At 41.3% G+C, this 22,168-nt stretch overlaps 4 protein-coding genes and 1 pseudogene across 4 annotated transcripts; 4 read left to right on the top strand and 1 right to left on the bottom strand.

The window, feature by feature from the left end:
• The first annotated feature begins 818 nt into the window (after positions 1-818).
• Positions 819-1,970, top strand: LOC107477953 (protein PELOTA 1-like; annotated as a pseudogene).
• A 1,134-nt stretch (positions 1,971-3,104) lies between these two features.
• Positions 3,105-4,256, top strand: LOC107477954 (protein PELOTA 1-like). Its single transcript, XM_016098047.3, has one exon. The coding sequence runs from the start codon at positions 3,105-3,107 to the stop codon at positions 4,254-4,256; it is 1,152 nt and encodes a 383-aa protein (XP_015953533.1).
• Positions 4,257-5,243: 987 nt separating this feature from the next.
• LOC107477903 (uncharacterized) lies at positions 5,244-7,413 on the top strand. The gene is made up of 2 exons (XM_016097997.3): positions 5,244-5,440; positions 5,976-7,413. Exons 1-2 carry the CDS (start codon positions 5,309-5,311, stop codon positions 7,230-7,232), a joined length of 1,389 nt encoding a protein of 462 aa, XP_015953483.2. The 5' UTR covers positions 5,244-5,308; the 3' UTR covers positions 7,233-7,413.
• A 338-nt stretch (positions 7,414-7,751) lies between these two features.
• Positions 7,752-10,282, bottom strand: LOC107477905 (uncharacterized). The gene is made up of 4 exons (XM_016097998.3): positions 10,068-10,282; positions 9,200-9,270; positions 9,006-9,092; positions 7,752-8,097 (listed from the first exon to the last, which is right to left on the bottom strand). The coding sequence occupies exons 1-4, from the start codon at positions 10,192-10,194 to the stop codon at positions 8,074-8,076; spliced, it is 309 nt and encodes a 102-aa protein (XP_015953484.1). The 5' UTR covers positions 10,195-10,282; the 3' UTR covers positions 7,752-8,073.
• Positions 10,283-12,646: 2,364 nt separating this feature from the next.
• On the top strand, positions 12,647-13,434 carry LOC107477955 (protein FAR1-RELATED SEQUENCE 5-like). The gene is made up of 2 exons (XM_016098048.1): positions 12,647-12,797; positions 12,848-13,434. The coding sequence occupies exons 1-2, from the start codon at positions 12,647-12,649 to the stop codon at positions 13,432-13,434; spliced, it is 738 nt and encodes a 245-aa protein (XP_015953534.1).
• Positions 13,435-22,168: the final 8,734 nt, after the last annotated feature.

The raw sequence follows: 22,168 nt of genomic DNA, 5'->3' as shown, positions 1-22,168 counted from the left end.
AAATCCTACCCCAATTTTGGTTACCTCGGTTCTTTACCAGCAATTCCGTTTGCGCCTCCTTTCTTCCGACAGTTTTGTCTGCATTCTATTTTAGCAGTTCCATCTGAACTCTTATTGCGCTATACGCGCCCTCTCTTATCGCGCTCTACGTGCCCTCTTTTATCGCGCTCTACGCACTTATTTTTTTATTTTTCTTTTGAAGATCGCTGCTCAAGCACAGCATCTCCTTTTATATTTTTGCCGCCGGCAGCTCAAGCTCTGCCGCACGCATTTTTTGAATATCGCTGCTCAAGCACAACATCTCCTTTTATATTTTTGCCGCCGGCAGCTCAATCTCTGCCGCACGCATTTTTTGAAGATTGCTGCTCAAGCACAGCATCTCCTTTTATATTTTTGCCGCCGGCAGCTCAAATTCTGCCGCACGCATCTTCCTTCGCGTCACCACGTCAGACACACTTTTCTCAACAATTTCATCGGAACTTATCCAAGCTGTGGATTCTTGACATCTTCCATCCACCTGCTTGCGGGGGCGTATTAAATTACTCTTCCACCTTAACCCATGACAACAATAAAGAAGTCTCGTGGCCCACAAATTCAGCCCAATAGAAAACATAATTCAATTATAATTTTAGTCTTTATTATCTTATCTTTATCTTATCTTTAGTTGTTCTTATCTTATCTTTATTTGCTTTTATCTTTCATAGGACAATGCTCTATATATATTTAGTTTTACCCTCATAGTTCACAACACACATTATTCACCAAAAAAAAAAGTTTCAATATTCACTAGAAATTGTGAGCTAAGCAAAGTAGGAAGAATGAAACTGAAGGAAAAAGATTTCGCAGTGAACCAAATGGGAAGAGTGACCATAATCCCTGAAGAATCCGACGACCTATGGATCCTCTACAACATCATCAACTCCGGCGATTACGTCATGGCCGATACCTCCCGGAAGGTCCACCACCAACTCAACGACAGCAAGAACACCACCGCCTCACATGTCAGGCTCTCCGTCCACCTCAAGGTCACCTGCCACGACTTCGACAAGGACTCTTCCACCCTCCGCATCCAAGGCTGCAACCTCGAGCCCAACGGTTACGTCACTGTCGGATCCTTCCACACCCTCACGTTGGAGTGCAACAAACCCTTCGAGCTCCACAAGAAGTTCTGGAAGCATGATGTCGTCGAGGCTCTCCAGAAATGAGAGAATCACGAAGTTTGTCCCGACGCGGAACTCGCAGTAACTCTCTTTCAACAAGACCATGCTGAGATTTATCTGATTGAAAAAGGCGTAACTGCCATGGTTTCCAACGTTGAAACATCTTCTTCGAGGACCGGAGGAAGAAAGTCTTCATGTTCATCTCCTTCTTCAAACACTAAGAACGTGTTTTTCTGCGAGGTTTTCGCGGCGTTCATAAAGCACATGGGTCTGAACAAAGTTAAGAACACTGTGATCGCAAGTAAGGATTCAAAAAAGGATGAGTTTTGAAGGTTTATGATATCGGAGGCAAAGAGGATGAAGATGAGAAGCGTAGAAGAGAACATAGAAAGAATTGTGGTGGCTGGTGGCGGTGGTTGCAACGGCGATTTGAAGGATCTTTTGGGAGAAAGCACGGTGATGAACCTTATGAAGGACAACAAGGTAGGGTTGCAGATTAGGGCATTGAGGAAGGTTTGGGACATGGTTTCGAGTGACTTGGATCACGCTTGCTACGGACTGAAGAACGTGGAGAGTGTTCAGGAGATGGGAGCCAGTGAAACGCTTCTAATCAGTGATGAGCTGTATCGGAGCGATGAGATTGCCACATGGAAGAGGTACGGTTGTTTGGTGAAGGCGGTTAAGGATAGTGGTGGGGACGCTTTGGTGTACTTTTCCATGCATGTTCTAGAAGAGCAGTTGCAGCAACTCACCGGTATTGCCGCCATTCTCAGGTTTCCGTTGCTTGTTCTTGATGATGATGCTTATTAGAGCAAGGTTTTATGATTAATTAATTGTCTAGGTTGATTAATTATCCTAATTTTGCTTCACTTCAGTACAATTCAATTAATCAACAATCAATAAAATTTCTTGATCTATTCTTTTTCTATTCTTTCACAATTTTATTATGGTATCAGAGCCTTGGTATCCTCTTGAGGAGGATATATAAGTTATCATCTTTTCGGTGAGAAATCAACATGCTTCTTTTTCAATCTCCTCTCACAATGAATAATCAATCTTCCAATTCAGTTCAAGATCCAACCAATCTTTGTTAAATGCATCCAAGTGAAAATCCTACCCCAGCTTTGGTTACCCCGGTTCTTTACCAGCAATTCCGTCTGCGACTCCTTTCTTCCGACAGTTTCGTCTGCATTCTGTTTTAGCAGTTCCATCTGTACTCTTATTGCGCTCTACGCGCTCTCTTTCTTATTGCGCTCTACACACTTATTTTTTCATTTTTCTTTTGAAGATCGCTGCTCAAGCACAGCATCTCCTTTTATATTTTTGCGGCCGGCAGCTCAAGCTCTGCCGCACACATTTTTTGAAGGTCGATACTCAAACACAGCATCGACTTTTATATTTTTGCCGTCAGTAGCTCAAGCTACGCCGCACGTATTTTTTGAAAATCGATGTTCAAGCACATCATCTCCTTTTATATTTTTGTCGCTCGCAGCTCAAGCTCCGCCGCACGCATCTTCCTCCGCGTCACCACGTCAGACACGCTTTTCTCAACAATTTCATCGGAACTTATCCAAGCTGTGGATTGTTGACATCTTCCATCCACCAGCTTGCGGGGGCGTATTAAATTACTCTTCCACCTTAACCCATGACAACAATAAAGAAGTCTCGTGGCCCACAAATTCAGCCCAACAAAATACACAAATTCAATTATAACAGAATACATAAATTCAATTATAATTTTAGTCTTTATTATCTTATCTTTATCTTATCTTTAGTTGTTCTTATCTTATCTTTATTTGCTTTTATCTTTCATAGGACAATGCTCTATATATATATATATATATATATATATAGTTTTTCCCTCATAATTCACAACACACATTATTCACCAAAAAAAAAGTTTCAATATTCACCAGAAATTGTGAGCTAAGCAAAGTAGGAAGAATGAAACTGAAGGAAAAAGATTTCGCAGTGAACCAAATGGGAAGAATGACCATAATCCCTGAAGAATCCGACGACCTATGGATCCTCTACAACATCATCAACCCCGACGATTACGTCACGACCGATACCTCCCGGAAGGTCCACCACCAACTCAACGACGGCAAGAACACGACCGCCTCACGTGTCAGGCTCTCCGTCCACCTCAAGGTCACCTACCGTGACTTCGACAAGGACTCTTCCACCCTTTGCATCCAAGGCCGCAACCTCGAGCCCAACGGTTACGTCGTCGTCGGATCCTTCCACACCCTCACGTTGGAGTGCAACAAACCCTTCGAGCTCCATAAGAAGGTCTGGAAGCACGACATCATCGAGGCTCTCGAGGAACGAGAGAACCACGAAGTTTGTCCCGACGCGGAACTCACAATAAATCTCTTTCAACAAGACCATGCTGAGATTTATCTAATTGGAAAAGGCGTAACTGCCATGGTTTCTAAGGTTGAAACCTCTTCTTCGAGAACCGGAGGAAGAAAGTCTTCATCTTCATCTTCTTTTTCAAACACTAAGAACGTGTTCTTCCGCGAGGTTTTCGCGGCGTTCATAAAGCACGTGGATCTGAACAAGGTTAAGAACACTGTGATCGCAAGCGAGGATTCGAAAAAGGACGAGTTTCGAAGGTTTATGATATCGGAGGCAAAGAGGATGAAGATTATAAGCGTAGAAGAGAACATAGGAAGGATCGTGGTGGCTGCTGGTAGTGGTTGCAACGGCGATTTGAAGGATCTTTTGGGAGAAAGCACGGTGATGAACCTTATGAAGGACAACATGGTAAGGTTGCAGATTAGGGCACTGAGGAAGGTTTGGGACATGGTTTCGAGTGACTCGGATCGCGCTTGCTATAGACTGAAAAGTGTGGAGAGTGCTCAGGAGATGGGAGCCATTGAAACGCTTCTAATCAGTGATGAGCTGTATCGGAGCGATGAGGTTGCCACAAGGAAGAGGTACGGTTGTTTGGTGAAGGCGGTTAAGGATAGTGGTCGGGATGCTTTGGTGTACTCTTCCATGCATGTTCTGGCAGAACAGTTGCAGCAATTCACCGGTATTGTCGCCATTCTCATATTTCCGTTGCCTGTTCTTGATGATGATGCGTATTAGAGCAAGGTTTTATGATTAATTAATTGTCTAGGTTGATTAATTATCCTAATTTAATTTCACTTCAGTACAATTCAATCAATCAACAATCAATAAAATTTCTTAATCTATTCTTTTTCTATTCTTTCACAATTTTTTTAAAAACAATATGCATATTTAAATAGAAAATATTTTTTTCCTTCATACAAATGTTGTTATCATTAGATTAACTGTAGATTGTGAATCTCACGACTTTAACTCATTTAGTGTCTCTGATTTTAAATTTAACAAGTGTACGGACTAATTATAGCATTATTATTAGTGTTAAATTAGTATGAAAAAATGAGAATAATAACGAAGGGAAAGTGAAAAAGTGGAGGGGAGGGGGAGAATGACCATTGACAAGTGAAATAATACATATATTAATGTAAAAATATATAATAATTAATTTTTTTGTGCAAACATATTTTTAATGGGAGTGTTAGATAAATAATAATTATCTTGAACAACATAAATAATTACCAATTAAATATAAATATATTATACTCTAATTTAATACTACTCATTAAATTTACTTTTTTAATTTTATTAATTTACATTATTTATACATTGTTCAAAAATATTATTAGTTACCTGTATTTTTCAATTTTTAATACATTTTTGGGCGCATGGTGAGGTAAGTGAGCAAGTGAGCTTAGTGAAGTCCGCAACCAGAGAGAGAGTGCCAGGTATATATGACTGAGTAGGTGTCATGCTCTTTTTGCATGACAAGCAACCCAACCCGTAAAACCCTTCATCACTTTAACTCTCTCTCTCTCTTCTCTCTAAAAGTCTCAAATCTCTAGAAACATAGAGAGAAGCAACAAAGTAAAGAAAGAATAATAAAAGGCATTCATTCATTCATTCATTAATGTTCCGTCACTGGTAGGTATTGTTGATCAGAAGAGAGAAAGAGAGATCATATGATGGCTTACAATAAAGGGTTGCATGGAAACATTGGAGGAGGAGGAGGAGGAGGAGGAGGGAGTCACAGTCATAGTCATAGTCATAGTCATAGAGGGAGGCCATATGCATTGATGCTGCTCATTGCATTTGGGGCTGCACTTCTTGGTGTCATGCTCCTTCATAAGCTCAGGGAGAGGCGCATCTACAACCTCATTCTCAAAGACAAAGATCATCAACTTCTTTCCGTCAAGCTTCTCTTGCAGGTCTCTCTCTCTCTCTCTCTCTCCACATATACACGTGTCGTGCAGTCCTCATCACACGTATACATCAACATGCATTAATCAAAAGCTACCAAGCTGCACCAAGATGAAGCAACCTTTTCTAGCTACCTACCAAATTCGTTAAATCATTTTCTACTTTGACCAAATTTGTTTAATCATATAAAATAAATTTTGGTAGTAAGCAGAACCGAGAAGCTAATATTTTTAGTCTCTTAAAAATTTTTTTTCCGCTTTTTCTAAATGTCTTTAAAACTTCATCTTAAATTCTTAATATATGAAAATTTCTTTTTTTAGTAAAAAAAGGATTTTTTTTTTGGGTGCAATATAAACTGAATCAAATTTTCTTGAACTATCTTCTAATTAATGTTGCTGATTATAGGATGAGGATGATAGATGTTAACGTTTTAGTTCCATTTGAAATTTGAATTGATTTATGTGTAGGAAGTGTGGTTCATTGATATTAGTAGTGCAATTGCAATGAGTCTTATGTGAACCTTGGTTGCTTTCAATTACACAGAAGGAAAGAGATCACACCAAAGAACTGAGTAATAAGAATGAAGAAATGAAGGGTAAACTATACGCTTTGAGGATTCAAAAGATGGAGGTTGATAGAAAGGTTGTGGAGATGCAATCCATCATGGATTCCCTGAGAGACGAGCAGAAAGTGATGGAATCGGCATTCGAGGAGAAGCAGAACGAGCTCAGAACAATGCAGGAGAAGGGGATCAATTTAGGAGGAGGGAACTCTCAATTAACAGCACTGAGGGAGGATCTGAAGAAGAAGGAGGAAGAAATAGAGAACTTGAAGCGCCGTCTTGAGATCCCTGCTAAGACCCTCAATGATCCAGCCATCATTAGGAAAACTGTGATAGGAAATGGAACAGTAGAAGCACAGGATCAAATTGAGAAGGAAGAACATGCACTTGATACTGCAAAAGCTGAGGATGGTGATGTTAAAACTGAAGTAAAAGATGAAATTCAGAATAATGAGAGAGCAGGGGAAGGAACCGAGGGCCATGGAGATGATAATGGTGGCGGTGTCACGACGAAAGATGTTGAAGCTGAAGTGGTGGATAGTGAAGTAAAGAAAGCAATCAGAGAAGAGAAGCCAGGACAAATTGAGAGCAATGCAAATGCTGAAGATGAGGAATCTAAGGTGAGGGAACTGGCAGACAGTGCCGGAACAAAGAAGAAACACGGACGTGTGAGTAGAATGAAGGGGAAACGGTGGAAAGCAATCGTGAAGAACAAGTTAATGGAGAGAAATGGAATTTCTGCAAGTCATGCCGAAGTAAGCAAAGGCAACGAAAAAGCTAATGTAGAAGTGGAAGGTGAGTTGAAGGAAAATGCTGCAAGGGAGAAGAAGGAACAAGCCAATTTACTTAAGCCTGAAAATCATGAAATCAGCACAGATGTTAGAAACATGATAGTGAATGATACAAATCATCAGGTGACAAACAACAACGGCACCGGCATCAACCCGGAACAAGAGGGAGTGGATGAAGAAAGACTGACAGAAAATAATGAAGACAGTGTTGCTCAACAAAACTGGAGCAGGAGGCATATCAACAAAGCTACCAAGGATGGTGCACAATCAAAATCCAAGGTGTTAGATGAAGAGCAAGAAGCAATAGAGATTTCAGATGTTCAAAACAGGGATGATGATGAGGAAGATAATGGTGAATTCTTCAGGGATTCCCTATCTGATGTTGAAGATGATAAGGAGGAGTACAAGGAAGAGATAGATGAGTCAGAGTTTCAGCCTGATTTGTGATTTAGTTGTATTTGCATGATCTTTAATACGCAAATTAGAGTAGTGTGTTTGGTTTGGTAGGAACATTTCAAATCACTGGCTTGAGAGGGTGCAAGTGTGTAACATCTTAGCAAGTAGCAAGTAGGTTTCGGTGAACTTTATTCCTCTCTATTTAGTGAACAAATTTTCGTTTTATATTGCAGTAATTTCTTCTTACTACACAAACTCTGCATTATCAATGGAAATTGGAGCTGTTAACTTGCTGATATCAGTTTAAATAATCAAATCAACTGCCACTAAATCTAACAAGTTTGCCATCCCGGTTGGGATCGATGCTTGAAATTTTCAAGCATTCCCAATGGGATTCAACTCATGTATCTTGCCAAAGTTGAACCAAATGATAAAATCTTGTTACGTATTTTATTGCTTTCAGATTTAAATATGTAAAATAGTCTACCAACTTTTGGAAAATGCCTATTATACAGGAAAGTGTTGCTGGAAATAACACTATTTGCTCTGGTCGTCTTAGTACGAGAATCATTTGAATACCGATAAAGATCCTGCGAATATACTTATTGATTGCAAATGTCGAGGAATTCACGAACTGGCTTAACACAAGCTAATGTTAAATGTAAATAAAATTTTACACCTTTTTTCTGAAAAAAAAAAACATCATCATCATCTCCCAACTTTCACTGTCTTCAAGGAATAATGGATAACTATCCCAAATATTTCTTCAAGGAACAATGGATAACTAGCCCAAACATTTGTTTACCAGCAAATAACAGAGTCCCAGAAAATTCCTGGCACAACGAATTATTAAGGGGAAAACTTTCGGATGTAAACTAACATGCTCCAAGCCTCAATGAGATGCTTCCGCCAATTTCTGCAAATATACAGAACATTCAGTGAGCAAAGACTAGAAGCTCGAAACCACTCAAATAATACACATGTAACTGACATGACACTAGATTGTGAAAGACAACATTGCAAAGATCGTTCTAAACATCCTCCTGAAATGAAGTAAACCATAGGTACTTTAATGTATTGAAATTTTGAAAAGCAATCAACTCTTTCTTAATTTAGTAATGAGTAGGATGTTGCAGAGTAATATATCTTAGGAAGGATTAATCGTTTCTTCTAAAGTAATCATTGTAACATGCTAAAAGACCTGAACATTGTACAAATAACATACTTATAAGTGTCATTCCAAAAATGAAATTAGAGTAGTTTGGTTGGAAGGAAGAGATAGGCTGAAAACTTTAATGGATGAGTTTGAACGTGCAACACATGGATGAATGAAAATTTCGCTAACAATTTTATTCCCAACCAAAGATACCCTTAAAAGTGGATGGAGGAAGTATAGTCTATCAGTTTCTCCGACTACATTAAATTATTCCAACCTCATATGATAGTCATCTTGCAATAATTATTTCTTAACAGAACAAACTGTCTTCAGTGACAACTAAGTAGAAACATGAAACCAAAAATTTAATGAAACAATCAGATCTTGACTGTCAAATGAAAAATGCAGCATTGCCATCAGCATTCAACAGGAAATAAGGAACCCAAAAAAAATTCTGGAGGTGTTAACCAATGACCTCCATGCAATTTTTCAAAAATGGTAAAGGAGAAAGGAAGTGGAAAAAAGATGCCTCTCACTGCCAACAGAAAGGCCTTGCATAACTTATAGTGAAAAAGCTATAACAAACAAGGTCATGCAGATTCACAATGATCTTAACTACAAGCCAATAATGATACTCTTGTAACAAAGGAATCGAAAATTGAAAGTACCTCTTCTTTCTTTCCCTTGCCTCCTGTGAAGAACTTGTATGTCCCATAGAAGAACAGTCCCCACCCAGTTAAACTGACAATCACAAACTGCATATGCAAAATAAACCAGTCAGAAAAAGAATATCCGGAAACACATTTGGTTTCCAAGAAAAGGATCCAATCATCTCATCCTCAAGCCAAAAAATTCTACTCACGTGCTCTTCCTTCCACTTAGATGGGCTCATCGGGTCTTCCCAGGCGTTAACTTTTGGAGGACCATGGTGATCTGCAGTAAACAAACGATCATAGAGCCATTTCACAAATGTCAGAAGTCTGCACTGCATACAAACATTCTACACAAGTAGAAAATCAATTTCATCACATGACATAGAATAAATGATCAACCAAACATCTATTCATTCAATGAGGTTCACTTAGGTTCATTAAGCCAGAGTGCATCAAAGCCCTTGTTTACCATCACGAACAAAAATTTAGACACCTAGAAAATCAATTTCATCACATGACATAGAATAAATGATCAACCAAACATCTATTCCTTCAATGAGGTTCACTTAGGTTCATTAAGCCAGAGTGCATCAAAGCCCTTGTTTACCATCACGAGATATGTAAACAAAAATTAGACACCTAGAGCTATAGAATAATTTCATCCATTTTTTTATAAATATAACACTACCAAACCACATACATACTACTTAACCTAATGTTCAATTCACAATTAATACTCCCAAAAATTATAGCTCCAAAATCTCACAGAAGTGAAATTTACCCAATAATTTCCTAGATATCCCTAAAAATTAGTGGTCTCAATAGAATGGGAAAACAAAAGTTCCGCACTTTCGATTTCACTCTACGTAAATATCGAAGAATCTGGCCATACATGAAACATAAAACCGGAAGCTGTAGTGGTGCGTCAATGCAGAGAAAATGGGGGCATTATTGATATATTGTTATCAAAGCGATGCAGGTAAATGAGATCGGAGAAACAATCGCTTAAAAGAGAGGGATTTTGATTATACGGCTAAATCCAAGCAGGCACTAGAAGACAGAGAAATGTGAAATTACCGGCGGCTCCCGCAAGATTGCGGCGGGGTACGAGAGAGGAAGGTTGAATCGGAGTTCTGGAAGTGGAAATAGAAACGCGAGTGATTGATGCTGCTCGGCGAGCTGCGGTTGCTGCTACAGACGCCATTGCCTTCGGAGTTTCGGAGAGAGAGAGACAGAGAGCGCAAAGAGAGTGGTGGCGTGGTAATAGTTGAGGAACGAAATGTTCAAAAGGAAAGGGATCTTCTTGAAACGACACCGTGTTTTCGTCCCTCAAATTCGTTTTTTTTTTTTTGAGTTTTTTTTTCTTTATTCAATTTTTTTTAAGGGGGGTCTAGTGTATAGATGAAAGTTGGGGAAGGCGTACAGAGAATTTGTTTTTTGTGTCGGGAGGGAGGACGCGTGTACGTTCGGTTTATAACGGAAAAGACTTTGAGGGTACGGGAGTCGATGTTGGCTTAAAAGGCTTACAAGGGGTGAGCCTAGCCGATAGTATTCATTAAAGAGGGATATGAAAACAGGACTTGATGGGTGGGTCATTGTGGCTGTGGGCTTTGGGAGAAAAAAGTTATTTTTGGGACAATTTCGAAAAAAGAAAAAAAATATTATGAGTTAGTGTGTGAAAAGGGAAACAGTCTGCAGCACTAGTTTCCTAACCAAAGTCCCATTCACTTTTTTCGTTGCAAATGTGGCTGTCGCCTCTGCCTCCCTGATTCGAAGAGTCATCGTTGCCGGCGGCAGTTGCGCAGGTCTAGGCACCGTGTTAGTGTCGCAGTGGAGGTCTGAAGTTGTGTTGCAGTCGTTGTCTCCAGTGTTGAACGCGGTTTCCCACGGTGAAGGATGCAGTGAGCCGTACTTGCTGTCTGAGGTGGAGATCCGGGCGCCGTTCTACAGAAAAGAAGGCTCTGGAAGGTTCAGAGAATCAAAACACTGCCGCTGAAACAACGCATCACAGAATCCGCAGTTTCTCGTTTAATTTTTCCTGTCAGATCTCAGGTTTGCACTGAGGATTATCATTTTTCCATGAATTCGGTTCTTGCGTTAGCTGGACGCTGATACAGTTCAAAGTCAGGTGTGTAGTATTTTCGTTCCTTTATTTGAATTTATTTGTAAATTTGTGTTTATTGTGAATGGTTTTAATGTCGTGGGTTTTGTACTTTAAATGAAGCTTAACGATACAGTCGCTGCCATGGTTGCATGGAGAAAATGGCGTTTAGGAAATTCAGAATTTGGATTTTGTGATTTAGATTCGCAATCTGTTAGGCTAGGGACATATTTCTGCGCCCTGGATTATAAACTTTTTTAAAAAGAAAAAAAATTATAGTATTGGTTCTTACATTAGTGGAATTTTGGCGTTGTGCTGTTTTGATGTTTGATGACTCTGGCTCACCGTTCAGGATCAGAAAATAGAAAAGGATTAAGTGTAATTTCTTTTACCCCTTATTACCGTACATAGTTCAAGGGCTCTGATTTTCGTCTACTGAATAGTCCAATAGGGTTTAGACATGGTTATTGTTCCAGGCATGTAATTGGGGATTGGGGAACATCTTCGGATCAAATCATGGTTTCCTCCTTTCCAGAGTAAGCCGAACATTGTACTTGCTACACGATTATGACTACTCTGGTAGGGGACCTGCAAAAAGCTCCAATGCTAATGCAATTCTTTCTATTTATGTCTATCATACCTCCTCACTTATTAGAGTTTGTAGGTGTCCCTTTTATGTCTATTGCCGCCACGTTCTCTACATTGTTCGTAGCCCCTAAGGGAATCTTTAGCTATTATAGTTGGAAGCTGTTAAATGTGTCATCATTATGATTCAGATGTGCTTAGCTGTTTATACTTGTATACTGTTATTATTAGACCGAAGAGATTATGAAATTCCCTGCAGCTAATGGATTTTTCTATCATACTGATTTGTAAGTTGGCAATAAATATTATGGAATTTTCTTAAATACTTTCAGAATATGAACTCATTTAAAAATCAAGACTTCTGTATCTGTTGAAACAGAATATCGTGTGTTGTAACTTTGAGACAAGGTATGAGATTGGCAATGTTTTTAAAATTTACTAGTTGAGAAAGTATGTAACCCCTGGGGATTGGTGTTTGTAATCATTGGCTGCTGTTGTGATTAGGAGTGCAATTGCAAAGTTCCTCTATAACACGGCTGTTATGCTACGGTTATGTATGTATTTCAGGTTGATGTGTTGTGTTTATAATATGTCACGGAGAATATAATAGGATTAGAAATCAGCATGAGATTTCCTTGTCATGATTGAAATAATTTTCATTTATTTGTCTAAAATTGAATCTGAAAGTCCTTTGTTCGCATATGTTACTCAAGATAGAGACTGTTCTTTGAGGATAGTTCTTGAAGGGAAGATATATTCGTGAGGGAAACGGATGTCCCAAGCTTATGATGTAGTTGTTTGTGCATAAGACGTTAGGGTGTTGTCCGTTATAGTGGTGTGTGTCCATGGTTGTTTGGCCTTTTAAAATCTGTAGTATAATTTGACAAGAACTTTCATGGGCGGAGGGAGTGATCGTAACTTGTTAAGCGCTTTCATGTTTTCAGGCTAGAACTGTGAACCGATAACTCCGATGAATTTTAATGGGATGTTTGGAGGCGAAGTGGAAGAGTCAGATGAGAACAGCTCAGATGGATATTGTGGCCGTTATTACACGAGTGACGACGAAGGTGAGGAGGATGAAGGTGGTGAGGACTGCGGTGGTGAGGAAGGTGACCCAACAGGTAGCAGAGAGGATGAACATGGTAATTTCTCAGGTGGTGCCAGCATGCAGGGGATGGTGGGAAAATTTGGCCAGTTGTCGCAGAGGATTTCCTAGGCAGAGAGTTTGTTGGGGAGGAAGATGTCTACCTTGTGTACAAGGAGTTTGCTAGGACGAGGGGTTTTGGGGTCCGCAAGGGAGATGTGGGGCGTGTTGACGGGGTTTTGGTCAAGAGAGACTTTTTCTGCCACCGACAAGGCACAAGACATCCTAAGCACTATGACCGTCCTGAGCGAGTTAGGGAGGAGAGGTTGGAGAGTCGAACCGACTGCAAGGCGAAGTTGAAGATTTACTATGATGTGCAACGCAGTGTGTGGAAGGTCAGGACCATCTTCGATGAGCACAACCACGAGCTTACTCCGGCCATGTTTTCCCACCTTTTGCCTAGCCATCGCAAGATGAGTAACGGTGACAAAGCGCAAGTTGATAGCATGAAGAAGTTTGGGATACCAACCTCGAAGGTAATGGCTTACATGACTGGTCAATCTGGAGGGTATGAAATGCTGCGATTTACAAAGCGTGATTTGTATAATTACGTACACGGGCAAAGGCTAGCCCGAATCAATGATGGTGATGCTGCAGCAACAATCAGTTACTAGGAGGGCAAGGTGAATGCCAACATGACGACTGTCGCACGTTACACGCGAACTGCGGATAATCGGCTGGGGAGCCTTTTTTGGGTCGACGGTGAGATAATGTCGAACTATCAGTTATTTGGAGATGTTATGGCTTTTGATTCGATGTATCGGTCTAATAAGTACAAGAAACTGCTTGTAGTGTTCTCTGGGTCAAATCACCACAAACAGACAACCATTTTTGGATTTGCGCTATTGAAGGATGAGGAAGTTTGTACTTACCGGTGGCTATTGTTAAATCTTGTAGACGTAATGGGAGAGAAGACTCCGTGCGTTGTTGTCACGGATGGGGACAAAGCGATGCGTGCAGCCATCACGGAGGTGTTCTCGACAGCTAGGCACCGGCTGTGCTGGTGGCACTTGGAGAAAAACTGTGTTTAGAGGGTTAAGGATACCAAATTCTGGAAGGTGTTTAAGAAGGCTATGTATGCCAACTTCGAGGTGGAGGACTTCGAGGAATATTGGAAGAAGGCAGTGGAGTCACTTGGCCTTCAAAATAATAGTTGAGTTCAAAGCACATACAAGCTCAAAGAAAGTTGAGCAACAGCACATCTCCGGGGCACGTTCTGTGCGGGATATAGGACAACCTCCAAGTGTGAGGGAATTAATGCATACATAAAGGGGTTCCTGAAATCCACTGATAGCATTTTGGAGCTAGTGCACAACTTAGATCGCGTTGTAAAGGATTATCGAAACAACGAAGTCACGGTGCAGTTCTATTCTACGTATTATAGCCCCGTGTTAACAACCGGGCTTGACTCCATTGAGCTTTTTGCATCAAAATTGTACACGCGGGAAGTTTTTAGAAAGGTGAAGAAACAAATCAAGGGTGTTGTGACCTTGCTGTTTCGTGGGAGAGATAGCATCAGCACAACGGTTGTCTACAAATTTTCAAGGATGGGCGCCCCTAGTAGGATTCACAAGGTTTTATTCGACCCTGATGACAAGAAAATTCAGTGCGACTGTTCGATGTGGAATAGCGAGGGTATTCCATGTAGTCACATTTTTTGCGTGATGAAATACGAGGGTTTGGAACAAATACCAAACAGTCTTATAATGAGAAGATGGTGCAAGGATGCAAAGGATTCCAGCCGGATGCCGGTGACTATGAAACCTGGACATGAGGGTCGCATGCTTAGGTATGCCACACTTTGTTCAGCCACAAGCTTGGTCGCAAGACTTGGTTCAGAGGAGGGCGGAGACTTTGAATTCGCTAGGGAGAGCATCGCGAGTGTAATACAAAAACTACGTCACGAAATTTATGAGAGGGCAGGCGGTCAGCCAAGTATGTCGGCGTGGAGCCCGATAAAGGACCCGGTTGTCGCAAGAACAAAAAAGTGCCCCTAAGAGGACGAAGGAGTTCGACCCAAGCAGTCAACCCAATGTCCAAGGGAAGAGACGTTGCTGCACCAAATGTGGCATTCCATGGCATACAAAGAGGACATGCAGCGGGGACTGTGCACGAGGTGTGTCCGGGGTAGGTAATGGGGTCTCGCCAACATTTGGCAAAGGTTCGCATCACGGCCCTTCAGCATCTTCAGCGTCGCTTCCGACAGAGCGCGGTTATGTGTATGAGGTAATCTTAGAGATCATCTTGCCCAGTTAAATGGGTTGCTTCTGAGGTTTTATTTGTGTGATTAGTTTTGTCGAAACAGGGTATGTCGTAGTGCATAGTCTTGTTTTACAGTGACATGATTTGGTAGATGCCTTACTTTTGATTATTTTGCATGTTATTCCCTGGGTTACAAGATCATTTGTGATGTTATTTGTGGGTAGGAGTTGTTCGAACATTGCATTTGCCCAATAGAATAATAATTGGCCAGGTGTATCATTCTTGGTGGATTGTGCTTGTTAAACTGTGTCGTGATTCGAACGGTCGTATAGGTTGAGACAAGTAACGAAATTAAATTAGAAGGGTTAATTGTTTTAAGTGAACACGGGAGGCTGTGCGGTTTCCTACTTGCTGAAGTTAATTACTGGTATCAATTTTTTGCCTAGTGGATTGTATTTTGAACAAAATCTTAAACATGCCAACATGCTTGCAGGATCAAACCTCGACTCATGGCGAAGGTGGCCTTAATAACGTGTCTAGTTCAGTGGTGAATACATCCTCCATGGTGAATCGGAAAGGTAGTCCATCTTGGCGTCTTCCGTTCTGTGGTGGGGGAAGTGGGGGGACCTTCTTCCTTGGGGGCCAACACATCTACCAATTCTACGCATCCCAACCTTGCTCTGGGCACCAAAGCGAACTACCGCCGCACAAAGGCCACTGCAGTATGTCGACTCCAACAAGGGAAACGAATGAGGACTTGTTTGAACGGTGGCTGCTCCAGGTACGCGGGTTCTCCTGAGATGTACTCCGATGTTTTCTATTTCGCTGTTTTATCAATTCTGACCCGTCGACTAAACCATGTGCCTATTCTTGTCGAACAGAATGTGATTGGTCATTGCTCCTCCAGCAAAATGACGGGTGGATTTTCCACGTGATTGGTCATTGCTCCTCCAGCAAAATGACGGGTGGATTTTCCACGTGTGGAACTTGATTTTAAGCGGCAGATAACAGGTAACGAATACTTTTTGTGTTGCCAAATTTTGTATTTTTGGGTAAAGTTTGTGTTGCTCAGTGGTCGCTTCAAATTTTAATAGTGTGGGATCTGTTTTTCTGATTTTTTGTAACTACTATTCGATAGTGTGGTGGTGGTTACTCTGTTAGTGCTGGCAGCGAACACGCAGCATTAGAGGTTTTAGTTGGTTTTTTTATTTTGTGTCCATAATAATTTGGGTTATAATCAGTTTCCACACCAGTCTCTTCATTAAGGATCTATTTTCACATGAGGTAATTTGGCTGGTTGTAACTGTTCTGGAATGTCTTAAATGCTCGTCTCAGTATGTCCTTATCTCCCATTTTCTGCATAATTAAAGATTTCTCCACTGTACTATGAGGAGTCGGATCATGATAACTTAGTACCAAGCTCATTGACAGGTGCATGGCTAGTTGAAGTAATTTGCTTCGTAGATACAGATTCTCAAGCTGAACGACAGATGCAGGACCACTTGAAGTAATTTGCTTCCTTCATAAAGATGAAGAATACACATTTTTAGTTGAATAACTGGATGCTGGTTGCTTTCTTTGAGTTAATATAGGATTTGAAATTGAACTTCTTGGTGTTGAAATTTGGAATATCTTAGGTGTATGTTGCATTGATGTCTTCTTTGTGTTGATGCATTGATGTCTTCTTTGTGTTGAAATACTTCGTGTGTAATATTTGGGTTGCCAATTGCCAAATCCAGTTATTGAGTACTGTTACTGAGGAAAAAGAAAGGTAGTCACAACCACCCGGCCTAACCTCCTTGTTATCAACTTATGTGCAAATTAAAATATATGTAGAAAGCTTGCACCTATTGATACACTTGTGTTTAAGTTAATTTATTTTCAGTTCTAAACTCAGTCATTGTTTACTTAATTATACATTTTTCTGAACAGAATTTTTAAATGTAGCCAATTTTTCTTTTCCTAAGTGCATAAAGTCTATTAATATGATTTCTCAGTAAATACGTATAGTATACACTAATGCAATAGAGCTGAACACTGATTTTAGTTTCAAGACCATCGTTTGCTTTATAACAATACCTATTTTACGAATATTGTGGCTGTTACAAAATGTATCTTGTGGTTAGAGTTTCATAATGTCTTCATACAAAATGGTGCTATAAGTCTTCCACGCCATCAAAGCTACCTTACCCATTGGCCGAGACACGCTATAGCATTCCGAAGTGGAAGAAGCTTCCCTTTGCCAAGTCAAGACTTTCGAACAAAAAATTGGTAGTTTGACCTCCAAAAGTGCTTAATGCAACCCAAATATGAACCAAAGGTGGGGCTCCAGGTTGTTCCAAAATGGACACATGGTTGTGGGAGGTACACCAAAAAAGGGTCCGCACACATTCTAGGATCGAGACTTTTTGTTGCTGCGATGGCTACTTGGCCTCCACCTGCCAGTGAGCAATCGCTTTGGCAACAATGTCGCCAGCCATGTCGTTGTGCAACTTCATCACCAGATCTACCGCCAAGCGCATACGCATTGCGTTGCTGACATTCTATAACACAAGAAAACCGAACCCGACTTAAGTAGGTGGTTAACCATACGCAAGCCTATCATGGGATAAACTAGTCACAGAGAAAAATACCTAGACACTATAATCCTTCCACAGATGGTCCCTAATCATCCACTGTGCCACCCACATGCCGTAATCCATTCTGTTGCATAGTCACAAAAAACACAAGTGAGTATGTATTCCATAGAAGATGCCACTTTTACCATGACTTGCAGCACTTTTTATTTTCTTGAGTCAACGATGCATGTGCGAGGCATGCGGATTGAGGATATTCATTGCTCATGATTTCCGATCATGTTGGGGCAATTCAGGATCTTCGAAATCAAACGTTGAAAACCTGGGTCGAACGGAGTAGTTGCCAGAGAGCTAAGACTGTCCCAGGGTTAGCCCTTCAAGGTGCAATGCCTACTTAAACAGGAAGATTATGACAACGATAAAGAACCCAGCGTCAACACCAATAAAAAATTCAAATGTGATCCAAAAGTCGGGAATTAAACCGGTATACTCATCACGCGAGTCATCGCGATCTTTCTTGCTTCTGCTTGGGCAGGATCTCGAAGCGAGTCCAAGTAAATGAGTTTCATGCGGGGAACGTCAATTATCATGAGATACCAGTGACCATCACACCACATCGGTTGATGTATCTAGACATAAATTGAACAAGACATCAGAATTCAGGCGTAACGTAAAAGAATTAAGTCAAAAGTAATTGGGTAACGTAACTAACATACCCTGGTGACACTGTCCACCTTGCACTGCATGTAGTTGTTACGAAGCGAGGTGGCAGTGCCTGAGGTAAGTGTACGGCCTTCGAGTGCGGCTTGTTGGTATAAGTCAAGAAGGGAAACTTCACCTTTCTGTTCTCAACAAGTTAACTGCTGCTCACCAAATTCGAAACTTATTGCCTTAACATACCATGATGCTTGTGGGGAGGAACCATTGAGTTTGTTTTGAAGTCCTTGTGAGCATACAGACGACCACATTTAGAACCTGCAGCGAAAGAAGTGATCACTGAAGAATAGGGTCCGTGTGTCATCATCAGTTCGCGCATAAAGGCATGCCGTTAAGACCACTTTATACTATCAGGTTCTCTAGAGGCACCTACATCATCCACAATCTCCGCTCTCGGAACAAGCGTCATCAGGGCTGCCCTGTTAGCGATGCAGTCACCGACATCAACTAGTAGTTTGCTGTCAGAAAACTATGCAGTCATGTCACAAAAATCGAATATCGGAACACATTCTAACCACAGAGCGCTTATTGCAAGCCCGCATGATGTTACTAACCTGGGGGGAGATCCCTGCAGAAGACGTAAGCCGCCACGGCTAGCTCAACTGGAGAAAGATTCATGTCGTTCTGCGGCTAGAATGCCAAGTTCATGGTCTGTGAAATCCATGCAAAGTGTCACAAAGTACTAGTAGGGTAGAGTTGGTTTTTGTTAGTTTAAAAACATATTGAATGTCGCACCCGGGGAATGTGGTCGAGTTTCATAACCATCCCTTGGCAACCATCGAGCAAATGGTCGTTCTCAACGGGATAGTAATTGGTCTGAACCTTAGTGGGGTGACGCATGCATCCAGTGCCTTTTTTAGGGGGATTCCTCCTTGTTGGGCTATCACACACTTTGTCGGAAGTCAAATCGACCTGCAACAATCAACTAGACTATTAGGATATCTTGAACGAACGGATCATGGAATAATTTATATGCATGCTATAAATAAACCCCCTTATCCCAGAAGACCAAACCACTTCCGGCGAGGGGCTTGGAGGTTTCTTCTTCCGCAAAGTTTTGAACAGCATATGATCAACCGTGAACGTCGTGTCCATGGTAAGACGGGATGAGAAACCCTTGCCCTGCCCCGGAGTCTGGAGTTGGCTGTCGATGGTCCTCTTCTTCGACATCGCAGTGGCTTCCCCCTTGCAGCATGTGCAAGTGGCGCAGTGCCCGAAGGGAACCGGGTTCAGAAACACAGCAAAATTGTCTCTTCTTAGTAGCTTGATTGCATCTCTCACTTCTTGTACAAGTGCATCATGCCGGGATAGCATGGCTGAAAGTTTCCTCATCTCCGTTTGCATCCCTGAGACACTAGTCACCATACTCATCGCAATGGTTTCACTGTCCTGCAGCAACACGTACCACATCACACAATCTTGCACTTCCAAATAGCCGACATTTTTGGTTCAAAAAAAAAAGTACCCAAGTAAGAGGTACCTGGTTTTCTGGAGCACAAGAGGATCGGGAACTTCCACATGACGCAACTTTGTCGTCATCTCCGGTGTCAAGGCCCCTGTAAAATTCAATTGAGAATAAAACTTTAGCATACTATCCCAGGTACATTCCATGCAATGTATATTTTGTCCCTTAAATAATTAACTCCATATCTTTAATTACCTGCTAGTTTTAAGACACGACCTCTTCCTCACACACGACGATGAGCATTTGGAACTCGATCCAGCCACCGGTACCGAAACGGGAACCGGTCTGTCCCGAACGTTCCCAAACGACTTCTCACAGAAGAACAAACGACGACAGTGCCTGCAATACCCAGGAATTTCTACGGTTAGCATAGAACCACGAGTTATACGCCCAAGCCATACAAATACCTCCATCGACGGTGGCTGCCCTGCAGCCCCTTCTCCTTTCAACTTTTCGGGCCCGGTATCGTGTTGACAGGCCCAGAAGAATAACGGGTACATCCTTATGTCAACTACAACCTGCTGGCACACACATTCTCTCGCTATCACAGCCCAGATTGGTTGCTTTCTAAACATGCTTGTTTTGTTGGGCCAGACATGCATGGGCCTGCACCAATGATGACACTCATAGGGCCAACTTGGTTCTACACATGCCCACAGAACCCTAATGTGAGAACGGGGACAGTAAGATCTTTTGAAAAGACCATGTTTTCAGCACCGGTAAGATACTTACTAGGGATATCTTGTGAACGAAAAGATGTGGGTAATGGACCCGAGTGCCCTGACACTATTGAAATCGTAACGGTACAGAAGAAATAGATCACAGCTAAGCTTGGAAGGAATCAACTCACATGGCTTTGAGCACCGAGTGAATCTTTCACGTGGTTTCTGCAGTCGGGTTTAGAACGTGTCCGCCACTTAGGGACCCATTCACGGACACCCAATGAAGCGAGTCTGCCTTGTGTTGTCCTCTTCTATGGCAAGATTCTGGCGTGCCGAGAAACAGTGGCAAAGGAATAATAGCGTCAAACCTGCACACTGCCAGTCGCCAACTGGTGCACGAAATTTTAATCCCAATATCAAAATTAAGATTTCTTATGATCTCGTACCACTGACCAGCAAGTGCACTGGGTCGTCCAAGTAATACCTTACGTGAGTAAGGGTCGATCCCACGGAGATTATTGGTTTGAAGCAAGCTATGTTTATTTTATTATTCTTAGTCAGTATATCAATTAAAATTATCAGTTTCAATTATTAGAAAAATAAAAGAGCGTGAAATAATTACTTGTTGTGCAGTAATGGAGAATATGTTAGGGTTTTGGAGATGCTTTATCTTCTGAATTCCTGCAATGTAATATTCAACTCAATAGCATAATGTAAGGTTCCTTCCATGGCAAGCTCTATGTAGGGTGTCACCGTTGTCAATGGCTACTTCCCATCCTCTCAGTGAAAAAGGTCTAAATGCTCTGTCACAGCACGGCTAATCATCTGTCGGTTCTCAATCAGGCTGGAATAGAATCCAATGATTCTTTTGCATCTGTCACTAACGCCCAGCCTTTAGGAGTTTGAAGCTCGTCACAGTCATTCAATCCTGGAATCCTACTCAGAATAACACAGACAAGGTTAGACTTTCCGGATTCTCATGAATGCCACCATTAATCCGGCTTATACCACGAAGATTCTGATTAAGGAATCTAAGAGATATTCATTCAATCTGATGTAGAACGGAGGTGGTTGTCAGACACACGTTCATGGGTTGAGGAAGGTGATGAGTGTCACAGATCATCACCTTTTCCATAATTAAGCGCGAATGAACATCTTAGATAGGAACACGCATATTTGAATGGAAAAATATAAGTGATTGCATTAATTCATCGAGACGCTGCAGAGCTCCTCACCCCCAACAATGGAGTTTAGAGACTCATGCCGTCAAAGAGTATAAAATTCAGATCTAAAAATGTCATGAGGTACCAAATGCTATTTCTAGAGTTGAACGCCAGGTTGTAACGTGTTTTGGGTGTTGAACTCCAACTTGTAACCTGTTTCTGGCGCTGGACGCCAGACTGCAACATGGAACTGGCGTTGAACGTCAGTTTACATCGTCTATCTTCGCACAAAGTATGGACTATTATATATTTCTGGAAAGCCCTGGATGTCTACTTTCCAAACCAATTGAGACCGCGCCAATTGGACTCTTGTAGCTCCAAAAAATCCATTCCGAGTGCAGGAAGGTCAGGATCCAACAACATCAGCAGTTCTTTTTCAGCCTAACTCAGATTTTTGCTCAGCTCCCTCAATTTCAGCCAGAAAATACCTGAAATCACAGAAAAATACACAAACTCATAGTAAAGTCTAGAAATATGAGTTTTGCTTAAAAACTAATAAAATT

Source organism: Arachis duranensis, chromosome 3 (assembly GCF_000817695.3).
Source record: "Arachis duranensis cultivar V14167 chromosome 3, aradu.V14167.gnm2.J7QH, whole genome shotgun sequence".
NCBI lineage: Eukaryota > Viridiplantae > Streptophyta > Magnoliopsida > Fabales > Fabaceae > Arachis > Arachis duranensis.
Note: the sequence above shows the minus strand (reverse complement) of the source record. Positions and strands in the feature narration are given on the sequence as shown.

What these genes read in the sequence shown, in the direction of transcription:
- LOC107477954 (XM_016098047.3), top strand. Translation starts at nt 3,105, where the DNA reads ATGAAACTGAAGGAAAAAGATTTCGCAGTGAACCAAATGGGAAGAATG.
- LOC107477905 (XM_016097998.3), bottom strand. Translation starts at nt 10,194, where the DNA reads ATGGCGTCTGTAGCAGCAACCGCAGCTCGCCGAGCAGCATCAATCACT. An exon ending in CAATCTTGCGGGAGCCGCCG is followed by an intron (nt 9,271 to 10,067) that starts GTAATTTCACAT and finishes TGTTTACTGCAG; the next exon opens with ATCACCATGGTCCTCCAAAA. An exon ending in GCAAGGGAAAGAAAGAAGAG is followed by an intron (nt 8,098 to 9,005) that starts GTACTTTCAATT and finishes GTATATTTGCAG; the next exon opens with AAATTGGCGGAAGCATCTCA.
- LOC107477903 (XM_016097997.3), top strand. Translation starts at nt 5,309, where the DNA reads ATGCTGCTCATTGCATTTGGGGCTGCACTTCTTGGTGTCATGCTCCTT. An exon ending in CCGTCAAGCTTCTCTTGCAG is followed by an intron (nt 5,441 to 5,975) that starts GTCTCTCTCTCT and finishes TCAATTACACAG; the next exon opens with AAGGAAAGAGATCACACCAA.
- LOC107477955 (XM_016098048.1), top strand. Translation starts at nt 12,647, where the DNA reads ATGAATTTTAATGGGATGTTTGGAGGCGAAGTGGAAGAGTCAGATGAG. An exon ending in TGAGGAAGGTGACCCAACAG is followed by an intron (nt 12,798 to 12,847) that starts GTAGCAGAGAGG and finishes GCCAGCATGCAG; the next exon opens with GGGATGGTGGGAAAATTTGG.